Here is a 13,165-nt window from a genome sequence, read left to right on the forward strand (position 1 = left end):
CGCGCTATCTCAGAGTATTTGATATTCGTTGGCCTTTTCAATTAATATTTTTAAGCAGATGGTCGCTTGTACTGAATCCTTTTCTAAAACCGGCTTGCTCTCTTGACTGGTAATTATCTAACTTAGTTGTTAATCTGTTTGTTAGTAATTTAGTTAACACTTTGTACATTACTTTCAGTAGCGTTATGGGCCTATAGTTTTTTTAGATCTTTTCTATCGCCTTTCGTAAATAGTAATAGTGTCGCGCTATCTCAGAGTTATTTCCCCATTTTTTAGTATTTCCACAGTTATTCCATCTTTCCCAGGAGATTTGTTATTCTTCATTTCTGTGAGTGCCTTTTTTATTTCATTTTTACTAATTTCTGGTTGTAGGTCAGAGTTAAAGTTCTTTATTTTCAGTTGTAACTGAAATACAAATAATATAGTGGTAAGTAGACGAAAAGCAATGAATGACGGAAAATTTTTTTGATTTAATGGAAGAAAGACGTCAATATAAAAACAAAGATAATCAGATGTACAAAAAAGTGGATAAATAAATAAAATACCGAATTAAGAAAGCGAAAAAACAATGGTTAAAAGAACAATGCGCAGAAAGAGAAGAATACCAGAAAGGATATGATAGTTTTAACACACATAAAAAATTAAAGAATTAACTCACAACAATAGAACAAGAAAACCGGGAATACTGAAAGATGCAAATGGGAAACTTGAGTTGAATACTAACGACAAATTAAAGAGATGGACAGAATACATCAATGAACTGTTCAAAGACAATGGAACAGAACAGATGGAGATAGAAGTAGAAGAGGATATGCTTTTAAAGATATTAAAAGAGGAATTTAAAATGGCATTAAAAAACAGCAAAAATGGTTAAAGCAGTAGGTTCAGACCAAATCCCTATAGAAACCTTAAAATGCATAAATGATGAAACCTTAGACATTATAGTAGACTTATTTAACTCAGTATACAAAACAGGACACATACCGAAACAATGGTTACTCTCCATCATTTGTGCTATCCCTAAAAATACAAACGCTAAATATTGCAGTGAATACAGAACAATATTACTAATAAGTCACATTCTCAAATTATTCCTGAAAATAATACATGGTCGTATAAATAAAAAACTGGAAGAAAGAATAGATGATAGTCAGTTTGGGTTCAGAAACGGACTAGGAACCAGAAAAGAGTTATTTGCTCTTAATGTGTTAGCTTAAAGATGCATGAATATGAATGTTGATGTGCATGTTTGATACGTTGATTTTGAAAAAGCATTTGACAAAGTAAAACATGAAAAATTAGTCCAAATTCTAAAGACAAAAAACATAGACTATAGGGACTTACGAATAATAACAAACCTTTACTGAAACCAAAGAGCACAAATCGTAATAATAAACGAACCCAGTCCAGAAATTGAAATCAGGAGAGGAGTTAGGCAGGGATGTATTATGTCCCCATTACTTTAATGTACATAGTGAAGCCATTTTTGAAGAAGCATTACTCTCAAAGTGAAGGAATAATAATTACCGGAAGATCTATTAACAATATAAGATATACAGATGACACCATAATTATGGCAAGCTCTGCTAAACAACTCCAATTACTGCTAAACAAAACAAACAGTTTTTGTGAAAAATATTGACTAAAAATGAATATAAAAAAGACCAAATACATGATAATAACAAAGAAAACAAATATACCAACAAGCATACATTTGGAAAATGTAAGCCAATAAGAGCCAGGTTAGAAAGAGCAAGAAATGCGTTTGTAAAAATGAAAACAATTCTCTGCAACAGACTTGAAAGCTGGACATTAAAGCAAGAACACGTAAATAAGTTACAGTCCTTTGAAATGTGGTGTTACAGGAGGATACTTAGAATAGCATGGACACAGAAGAAAACTAACACAGAAGAATTGCGAGAAATGGGCAAAGAATACGAAATAATAAACACAATAAAAATAAGATAGTTACAATATCTGGGGCACGTAATGAGCGGACAGCGATATGAACTGCTAGGGCTGATAATACAGGAAAAGATAAGAGGAGGAAGGAGTGTAGGAAGAAGGAGAGTGTCATGAAGAATTTAAGGGACTGGTTTAAATGCAGTTCTATAGAACTCTTCAGAGCAGCAGTAGATAGAGTAAAGATAGTGATGATGATATCCAACCTCCGATCGGGAGACGGCACTTAAAGAAGAAGAAGACGAAAAGTTAATATTTCCATTCGTAAATTTTTAATATTATCTACTGTAAATTTTTTTGTTACATAATGGCATATTCGTTGTACTACTTGGAAAGTATGTAATTTTATTGTTTGATATGAAAATGTGTAATATCGATGAAGTATCTTTTAAGGTAATGGGGATAAAAACTGTTTGTTAAAAAAATAATAAAAAAGGACCTAAATATAAACCCAAATATAAAGTCTATCTGTCGTGCTCAGTTCGGATGATATTAGAAAGTTTCCACGTATTACGAACTATAAAAGAAAAGAAGACGAAATATAAAATTTCTGAAAATTTTGACTGCATGTTTGTACGATCTTATATATCCTTATAGTCCTTTTGGTATTCTAACTCTCTTTAGTTGGTGTGGCATGACCTTTTAACGATACACATTAGTGAAAGTGGTTTTGTTGATAGTAAATAAATATCGTAAAATCCCAAATTATAATTAGAAAAATACTTTAGACATTGATAATTAATTAAGTTTGAAATGTCGATATAAATTTTGTCACAACTTTAGTTTAAATACATATATAAAATGGTTAGTGTTAAAAACCTTGATATTTTTAAGAATTTTGAGGCAATAAATTAACGTTTTTTAAAATATACAAGGGCATTTGAAGATGTTTAATCGATGATAGTCATGAATTAATCAGAACATACAATTTAAACTATTTTATGTAATAAACTTACGTGTTAAAAGAATATCAAGTCTGTAAAGAACTAATGGAAGAAGATAAATTACGTTATAAGAAGAAGCGAATTTAAGAAATCAGGTCGCTCTTAGTCCAGGTTGTGAGGCCGCTCCCGTAACAAGAAGTTTCTGATTCGGTTTCTTTGCGGATTCCTGTTCAAAAAAGAATCCTTTAAACAAATCTGAAGGGTGGTGGGGGAAATTTTTGTACAGGAATTCCAAAAATCAGATAATTTAGATTTTTTGAGTCATTTTAAACAAAAGAGATCTATTGATATTTTTTTCCAAAGTTGATAGTGTTCGTACACAAACGTACACAAACTAAAAAAAATCTTAAAATACTTAAATTTTAATAATTAAAATCACTAAATATCTTCTTCTTCTTCTTTCTCTTTCTAAGCAACCTCTATGGAAGGTTGTCACTCCATATGACCATCCTGCCAGTCTATTTGCTTTTTGTACTTGATCTTTAACTTCTTTGTCTAGGTTTCCATAGCTAGACAGTGTAATTGCCAGGTATTTTATTTTCATTACGTGTTCAATACTGATGCCATCAATTTCTATTTTACATCTGGTTGGTTCTTTGCTGACTACTATTTTTTTAGTTTTTTTGAGATGAGATTGTCATATTAAATTTTTTTGCTCTTATGTTAAATCTGTGTACCAGTTTTTGCAGACTATCTTCATCTTGGGCTATCAATATTGCGTCGTCTGCGTAACAGAGTATTATTATTTCTTTGTTTTCCATTCTGTATCCTCTTCCTTTGTTAACGCTTTTGATTATTTCATCCATGATCAAATTGAAGAGCATGGAGCATAATGAATCCCCTTGTCTTATTCCGCTACCTAGTACTTTATGTTCTGTAAGTTGCCCATCTATTCTGACTTCCATTTTGTTGTTTGGGTAGATGTTTTCGATAGGTTTTATAATATTTAGAGGAACTTCTCTATTATATAGAAGATGGATTACATTTTTGAGTCTTTCTTTGGTCAATTAGACACAGAAATGCTGGTCTATTATACTCTAGTGATTTCTGTAATTTGCTTTATAACGAATATTGCATCTGTACACGATCTTCCACTACAAAAACCCTGAAAAAGTTTTAGCGTAGTAATTAATAGCGTAGTAGTTTATACCTCTGTAGTTTTCTGCCTGTTTTTTTATCTGCCTTTTTGAATAGTAGAATTAGTTCGCTCGTTCTCCATTCTTCCGGTATTCTATTGTGATTTATAATTTTATTAATTAATGTTGTTAATTGTTCTGTCATTGCTGCTCCACAATATTTCAGTAATTCGTTTGGTATCCCGTCTTTACCTGCTGGTTTTCTGTTCTTCAGGTGTTCAAGTATTTTCCGAATTTCCTGTACATTTATATTAATTTCTTCATTTGTGGTAATTTCTGGTGTTTTCGATTCTAGCGTCGTTTGTTCCTCCTCTGCATAAAACTTTTTTAGGTAGTCAATCCACGTATCCTTTTCTATGTGTTTGGGTTCTATTAGTTCCTTTACCTCCGTTCTTTGACCTCTTATGAAGCGTCATAATTCCTTTTGCAGAACGTAAAAATCATGTTCCCATGGATAGGATATGATTCGGATTGGAAGATACTTTGTGGACTACAACGAGAAAGTTAATTATGTAGTAGAGATGGACTATCTTCGAGAGAGTTCCAGAACATCAAGATGCGACAGAATTACTAACGGGGCCATTAGAGATAAATTAAATGTCACAGATACGTTAAGCAATATAAGAGAAACGAAGGGTCTCAAGTGATCTATTGGTGTGGGCATATTATACGTATAAAATAAAGTAGAAAATCCAGAGTATTTAGATGGAATCGACCAGCAAGGCGTAAAAGAGGGAGACCAAGAATGTCCTGGAGTAGAAGGCAAGGGAATTTGAAGAAAAAGAACTCTCAAGACAGGCAAAGATGGTAATATATCGGTGATTGTTCGTTTTATAAAATTTATAATTGATTGCTTAGTATCACGAAATGTTTGCTAACTCTATAATAATGCGACTATAATAGTGCGACTTATACACTTTTTATTTATTTTTTAACACGTTTGTGTAAATACTTTTTAATGTTTACTTCATTTATTTTTTAAATCCGCTTGTTCGACAAATCGGTTTACACGTCCCGACGAGACCACCCAACTGTCGTGACCGACAATATTGGACCCGACGGTTGGTGTGTGTGTAGGCTTGTTGACCTACAAAAAGAGTTGTACCGATTTGGTTTTACAACTAAATCGGATTTGGTTTTAAACCAAAATTTTGGTTTTACCGGTCAACAAGCCTACAAATACACACCAACCATCGGACCTAACGTTGTCGGTCCCAACGATGTCAGTCACGACAGTTTTAGGCAGAGGTCATTTCGGTAGCATTAAGCAACATTAGTATGCCATCTAGTTATTGTTGAGCGAAAAACAATAAACAATATATACAATACATACAACAAGCAATAATAAACATACTTTAATAGGGGTTTAATACGTTTATGTCTAGTTAGTTATTTTTGAAATTATCTACCATTTACCTTTGGTAGATTTCTTCATTATCTTCTTACTAATTGACCATAATATGTAATGTAGGCGCGTATTTGAAGTGTCCTCGTATCTCACAAATTTAAACTGTTCTTATTATCAACAAACAAGACACTTAAAAACCAGCATGAGGCTTGTTTTTGTTACTCGCCAACATTTCGTTCCTAATAAATTTCAGAAAAAATCATTGCGTGGGTATATCCATACCAGAAAATACCACTCTACTGAACCATGAATTTTCATGAAGCAACAGACCGGCGTACAAATGGGTGTATACTAAAATCTTAATAAGTTATACACGTATCAATATGGAATTTAGAACAGTAGTCTGACGTGAAGGTTTTAAAACCTTGTAAAGTTGTTAATATGCAGATTATTTAACGAAATGTGTGATTTTTTATCACAATTTTTTAACAAGATCGCCTTTTTATGTGATTGATTATGGGGCTGTACTCAGTGGATAAACAAAATAAAAATATCTTGTTGATTATGAAAAGTGAAAAATAAAGAATGTACCTTATAGGTTTTTCTTTCGACTTTAGATTAATCGCCACAATACAAAGATTAGTCTACAAGCCCATGGGAGATTTTTAAGGGGTCATTTGACCCAGCACTAATCATATATAAATCAATACTACAATATGTAATAACAACTTTACAAACTATGCCGTCAATTTTTATCGGTACAGGTGATTCACAGGTAAGATAAACTTACCACAAGTTTTTTTGGCCAAACATTTTTGTACGCCATTTATAACTTGGGCAGGTAATATAAAAATAATGACCTGTAACCTAATGCCGTAAAAAATATTGCTGCCAAGATCAGTTTTTGTTCGGCAAGTCACTTTTTACAAGTCATTATATGTGCAGAGAACACGGTATAGATGTCCTACTGGTTCAAGAAACCCATCGAGGTACTGCAAGTCGCAGAAAAAGGATTCGAGGTATGAGATTTGTACTGGAGAGACCACACAGACCACAGTCTTCATCGGACCAGATACCGACATAGTTTCCACATCTTTAACATATCGAGATGACATCGAGATCCTCACAGTGGAACTAAAGTCTTGTACGGTAACGTCCATCTACAAACCGCCAAACGCTGACTTTGTTTTTGAGGAACCGGATAACTTTCAATCATAGCAAATAAAATTCATACTGGGTGACTTCAATTGTCACAGTATCGCGTGGGGGTATATCAAAACAGACTCCAATGGTGAAGAACTAAAAAATTGGGCTGAAAACATGAACCTCAAACTTATTCATAATCCAAAACAGCCCGCGTCTTTCAACAGCGGAAGATGGCACAGAGGTTGCAACCCAGACAATATATTTGTCAGCGACAGGATTGGAGACAAAAATTGTTGAAAACGCCCTCCCAAAACAAAGCACAGACCAATAACTTGCTTTTAAAACGCGGCAATCAGATAAGAAATCGTTCCCTTCGAGGGAAGGGTCAATTTCACTAAAGCAAAATGGGAAAAATTCGCTGAAGCATTAGATCAAGAAGTTTCTCAGCTAGACCCGTACTCTGATTCATACGATAAATTTGTACAAATCGTAAAATAAATATCACGAAAATATATCCCTAGAGGTTGCCGAACCGAATATATAGTGGGACTAAATGAAGAATCTAAAACCCTACTTAAAAGATACGAGCAGCTATATGAAGATGATCCCTTTTCGGAAGCAATAATACAGGCTGAAGAGGAAGTGCTACAGGCACTATCCGCCCACAGAACGGACAGGTGGTGCAAGCTGATCACGAGTCTAGATATGAAACAAAACAGCAGATGTGCTTGGAAATTAGTTCGGAATTTTGGCAACAATCCTGCCACCCCAGCACCCAATCTGACAAAAGTCACATCCGATCAGATAGCTCATCGTCTCCTGACAAATGGTAAGACGACATCAAGGAAGAACAAAGTGAGAGTACAACGAAATATCAATAAAGAAGAGGATATTCTAGGTACCTCCTTTTGTCTGGAGGAGATGAGAGGTGCGATCCACCAAATAATGACAGATAATAAAGCGGCTGACTCAGACGATATACGAACAAAACAAATAAAGCACTTTGAACCAAAAACCCTAGAGTTGCTCGTAAAAATGATGAACTGTTGCGTCCGTACATTCCAAATCTCCAAAATCTGGAGGAAAGCTAGAGTGGTGGCCCTCTTAAAACCAGGAAAGGATCCGGCGGATACAAAGAGTTTTAGACCTGTCTCTCTTTTGTTTCACCTCTTCAAGGCACTCGAAAGAATGATACTAAACCGGATCGCTGAATCTGTGGACACTAAAATTATTCCTTAACAAGCACAGTTTAGTCCCGGAAAATTCTGATGCAGTCAAACTCTTAATCTCACCCAACATATTGCAGATGGGTTTGAACGGAAAGAAATAACAGGAGTAGCGTTCATAGACCTGACTATAGCCTATGACAGAGTTAACCATCAACGGCTACTGATAAAACTCTACGAAATTACAAAGAATTTCCGACTAACAAGGTTAATGAAATGTCTTCTCCAGAAAAGACGCTTCTACGTAACGCTCCAGTCCAAGAACAGTCGGTGGAAGGATAAAAAAAATAGACTCCCACAGGGAAGTGCCTTCGCGCCATTGCTATACAACATTTACACCAACGACCAACCCAAAAACCAACACACAAAACAGTTTATTTACGCGGATGATACAGCTGTGGTAGCTCAGGGAAGTACCTTCAATGAAGTCGAAGTAAAACTGACTGATGCCCTAGAAGACTAAGCACTATACTATGACGAAAACCATCTGAAACCCAATCCTACAAAAACCCAGGTGTGTGTTTTCAACCTGAGAAACAAGCATGCCCGAAGAACACTGGAGGTGGAATGGCATGGTCAGATGCTGGAACACAATGAGACGCCAAAATACCTCGGCGTACGTCTGGATAGAACTCTGTCTTATCGATATCACTGTCAAGATATCAAGAAAAAAGTAAGCGCCAGAAATAATATCATCCGCAAACTAACAAACACAAAATGGGGAGCACAACCACACACTATCTGTACTTCTGCCTTAGCATTATGTTTTTCTGCCGCCGAGTTTGGAGCACCAGTGTGGGAAAACTCTGCTCACGCTAAAAACGTCGATGTTGCGTTAAATGAAACTGTTCGTATCATATCTGGTTGCCTGAAACCGACACCTATCGAAGAGGTCTATCCTATAGTTGGAATCGCTCCACCTGCTATCAGAAGACAGGTCACGTCAGAGATAGAACTAAAGAAGCAGGAGACGGATCGAAGACATCCCTTGTATGACCACCAAGTTCAGCCAAGTAGATTAAGATCTCGGAAAAGCTTTCTGAAAAAATCACGATTCCTTCCCTAAGAGCCAAAGAAGCGCCGAATACGCCTATGGCAAGCGTCAGCTACAACACATTTTGCTCCCTCAGAGGAAATGGCCGCCGGATACCAGGAGGACGATACCTGCAACTGTGCCGCGGTTCAGAATATTCACCATCTACTATAATGCACATAGATGAGAGAGACCTGCACAGAAGAAGACCTATTCTTAGCGAATGACAGGGCCAACTATGTGGCCCACCATTGGAAAGACAAAATTTAAAGCTGTTGGTGTTCCAGACAAGGAAAGTAAGTAAGTATTCATTATATATTTAAATTACTACTGTGCATTATCGGTGAGCGTTCATCTATAACATACATATTCAAAAGTGATGCAGCAACCATGTCTATTGCTCACTGATGGATTATCATCAGTACTCGTTTTTAATCAATCCATTCTATGGTCTCTATATTATCCAACATACAAAATTAAGAAAATCATTTACAAATAAAATGTCTTACCTGTTTCATAGTCATAAGCAATTCTTCTTTTACTAGGCCAATGCATCTCGCTTCTGGCTCGTCTGTTCCTTCTTTCATATTGCTGAAGATCTTCAATGGCTGCGTAGTTTTCTTGATCGCTGAATATGGAGTCGAATCTTTCTTCTCTAATATTTGACATAATGGGAGCAGGAGCTGAAAAATGACTTATTGTAGCCATCGCGGAATCTAAAATATTATTACCATTAAAAGTAGTTTTAGTCTCGAAGAATATTATTCATTTTGCAAACTATTATTAAAGACACCTTTTTAGTTTCACACACCATCATCCTGCATAATTAAATTCGGCAATAAAACCTTACTCACAATATCTGAAAATTTAACAGATGTGGACCATAAGAATAAGGAAAGTCAAAACAGCTTTAAGAAAAAATGGCTATACGTCTATGATTAAAAAGGCACATAAATCCTGAAACAAAAGTAAAGATCCAGAAAACGAAAAATAAAAACAATGGGAAAAACTATCCTGCCATATATAAAGGGCACGACAGACAAAGTCAGTAAAGTTCAAAAAAAAAAAATATATAGACTATATTTCACACCGACAGGAAAATGGCAATCATATTACCATCAGCATAAACAAAAGTTGCATTGGAAAATAAAGGAGTATATAGGATCCCGTGTGAAGACTGTGATAAATCGAACGTTGGACAGACAAATCAAAGAATACAAGTTAGACGAGAAGAACATCGAAATGCCATCGCAAGAAAAGAGAAGACATCATCCTAGCACATGACATAAACACAGGACATAAAATAAACTTGGATGGAACGACGGTGATAGCCAACGTCGAAAATAGGACCAAATGTGTAATTAGGTAAGCAATGGAGATCGAAAAACACCCAAAAAACTAAAAACTGATAAATATTTGATAATATGGCACCTTAAGGAAATATATCTAAAAAATTGAACGAATATTAGAATATTTCAATAAATAATACTTTAAAAATTTACTCAATTATCAATAACAAATCACTTGTGGCCTAATCCCATATAAATGCAATATCAATTATTCAGTAAGAAATCACTTTTTATATGAAGAGTTCAAGTTAATTAAATAAAATAACTGATCGCTTATAATACTGTTTTTGTCAATTTCGCGTATATTTTAAAAATACTATATTAATTATTAACTTACTTGTTCTACTCCTTCTTCCAGGTACATAATCAAACGAACTCGTTGGTTCAGCAAATTCCCCTGAACTTCCACTAGGTACACTCTGACTAGAACTCAGTTCCATTGAATCGAGGTGTTCCCGGATGTAAGCATAATTTTCCAAATCCCATGGATCAATGTAGGGTTCTTTTTCCATCAACGACTCATCTGTTTCATTATCTAAAGGAGACCAGTAGTATGAATCTCCAGGCATATTTTTTCTGAAACAAAAAGGAATATATTTTAGATTGTAAATAAATAATATAAATAATAAATAATTTTTAAGTATTTATTAATTTTAAATAAATAATAGATACACAATTAAAGCACCAAAAAAGGTTTTAGATAGTTTAAAGCAGGCTCGGAAGGTAATTGAGTAAGCAAAATTGAGAACAAGCACCTCTGGTCGGGTTTTTATAAGCAAACTTTCAAATTACAGAGAAAATTGTTATCAGAACCTATGTTAGTTAGTAGTTAAGTAAGCAAAATATGAGGACAGGCAACTATGGTCGGAGGATTCTCATCAGTCTTCTAATTCTTCCTCTTCTTCTTCTTATTTTTATGTAGACATGATTCTGTCTGTTTTTCAATGTGTCTTCAGTAAGTTTTCGTTTCATCGTATTTGTGATCTTCACACTGATCGTCTTTTTATTGGTGAACCTAATTACTACTCTATTTGTTGCCATTCCGATTATAAGTAAGATATCAAATTACAGAAAAAAACTGTGTTATCAGAACCTATGTTAGTCTATTTCCTTCATATCTCACCCTATAAAACAGGTTAAGGCTGGAAGACCTCACCAAGTCATGACATGAACTGGCGGTGAATTCAAAAGCAAGTGTTTCATGAACAAAAAAACGTTTCTCAGTCTTTAATTATCATTAGCAGTACCTTGAGATTTGATCGGCTTTGAAACTGCTGCTGTGAAAATATTGGTGGTTGTTGTGTTGAACCACGTAAGTAGATTTTTCAGCTAAGAAATAGATCCATCTTTCGCTGTTACTCATGATATGACCAAGGTATTCGATTTTGGCAGTTTTTGTTGTGGTTAACAACTCTTTTCCTTTTTGCATTCTTAATAAAACGCTCTGGTTAGTAACGTGGTCGGTATAGGATATCTTTATATAAAGCCGAAGATCAAGCCACATTTCGAAAGCCTCAATTTTCTTGCAGGTAGCGTCTGTGAGAATTCACGACTCAACTCCATACAACAGTATAGGAAAGATATAACATCGTAGTAACCTGATTTTTATGGGTACTGATAAATTATGGCATTTAAATAAATATCTTAGCCATTTTTTTAAAATGCAGATCTTGCTTTTTCTATCCTACATTTTATTTCTAGGGAATGATTGGCTTATCTAAAAATTAATTCTATTCCAGATATAGTGTGTCTATTTCAGATAGAGATGTTCGTCTTTTCCGTGTTCTTATTGTAATATACATTTTGTGTGCTTCATTTCTGTCCTCTATTGCTTGTCTGCACTCGTCATCGAACCGTGCTCTTCTTCTCGTCTTTTTCTTGTTTCCCAGGGTGGACGCTGCCGCTGTCAGTACTGCTGTTTTGATATTATTCCATTTGCCCTCTATGGAGTGCCGTTCTAGCGTCCTTAACTCATTTGCGACTTCTTCTTTGAACTTTTCTTTAGATTCCTGAATCTTTAGTTTTTCTAGGTCCAGTTTGTTTGTTCTCTGTTGTCGTTCGTTTCTTTCTTTGCATCTAAATTTGGTTTGGATTAAAAGATGGTCTAATCCATAGTATGCTCCTCGTCGTGTTCTCACATCTGAGATATATCTGTTGCCCTTTTGTCTATCAGCATATGTCGATTTGATTGGTTGTAGTTCCATCTGTGACATCCATGTCTTTTGTGTATGTCCTTACGCAGGAAGCATGTGGAACTTACAACCATGTTTTTTACTGGTTATAAAATCATTAAAACTCCACATTCTCACTTGTTTCATAGTGCAGTGGGTGTTTCCTGTTGTGCCATAGAACTGTGACTCTTTACCTATTTTAGCATTCATATCACCCACATTAAATCCTTTCCTTTGTATGTTGGTTCTTGTTCTTCTGTTTTGCAGTGAATTTTTATCATAGTTAGTTTTAAAGAAGTGAGTGCAAATTCTTAACTTGCATATCCTTTCACTGACTGACAGTAAGTCTATGATTTTAGACTTAAAATCATTATCCACCACAAATGCAACTCCACTTTTTATTGGCTTAATTTTTTCTTCCCACTGTATAGAATTTTGTGCGTTTTAGTGTCCCTGACACCTTTCTCTAGCCATCTTGTCTCCTGAAGAGCAGTGATCATGAGCTTATATCTTTTTAGTTCTTGCAGAAGTGCGGTTTGAGCTCCTGGTTTATTTAGTGTCCTCACGTTCCAGTTTCCAAATATATAGTCCATGTTTCGTAGCTTGAGTCATTTCCGAAAGTTCCGTCCTGTATTTCGAGGCAAATGTTCAGGTTTTGTAACACTGTGTTTTTTCCTGGAGTGGGCTGTCAGCCCACTGCCCAACCTTCCTCCTTTACCAGGGCTCAGGAACGGCAGTGGTGACTCCGGAGCTACTCGATCCACCCATTTGTCACCACAAGTGGGTTCCAAATTAATATTACCTAAAATTGCTACTTCTGTCGCTTCATTGCTACTCTGAGATAGCGCGT

The 13,165-nt window shown here is 35.2% G+C and overlaps 2 protein-coding genes across 2 annotated transcripts; one reads left to right on the forward strand and one right to left on the reverse strand.

Annotated features, from left to right (window-relative positions):
• Window positions 1-7,057: 7,057 nt before the first annotated feature.
• Window positions 7,058-7,775, forward strand: LOC140432251 (uncharacterized; the record flags this gene model as incomplete). The annotated part of the gene is made up of 1 exon (XM_072520071.1): window positions 7,058-7,775. A coding segment is annotated over one exon (718 nt), but the record flags the coding sequence as incomplete, so codon positions are not given.
• Window positions 7,776-9,284: 1,509 nt separating this feature from the next.
• Window positions 9,285-10,721, reverse strand: LOC140432252 (uncharacterized). Its single transcript, XM_072520072.1, has 2 exons — window positions 10,482-10,721; window positions 9,285-9,511 (listed from the first exon to the last, which is right to left on the reverse strand). Exons 1-2 carry the CDS (start codon window positions 10,711-10,713, stop codon window positions 9,285-9,287), a joined length of 459 nt encoding a protein of 152 aa, XP_072376173.1. The 5' UTR covers window positions 10,714-10,721.
• Window positions 10,722-13,165: the final 2,444 nt, after the last annotated feature.

Source organism: Diabrotica undecimpunctata, unplaced genomic scaffold, assembly GCF_040954645.1.
Source record: "Diabrotica undecimpunctata isolate CICGRU unplaced genomic scaffold, icDiaUnde3 ctg00003387.1, whole genome shotgun sequence".
Classification (NCBI taxonomy): domain Eukaryota; kingdom Metazoa; phylum Arthropoda; class Insecta; order Coleoptera; family Chrysomelidae; genus Diabrotica; species Diabrotica undecimpunctata.

Bases quoted from the DNA above. Each gene is read 5' to 3' on its own strand.
- LOC140432252 (XM_072520072.1), bottom strand. From the start codon at position 10,713: ATGCCTGGAGATTCATACTACTGGTCTCCTTTAGATAATGAAACAGAT. The intron at 9,512-10,481 runs GTAAGTTAATAA...ATAATATTTTAG, and splicing joins TGGAAGAAGGAGTAGAACAA to ATTCCGCGATGGCTACAATA.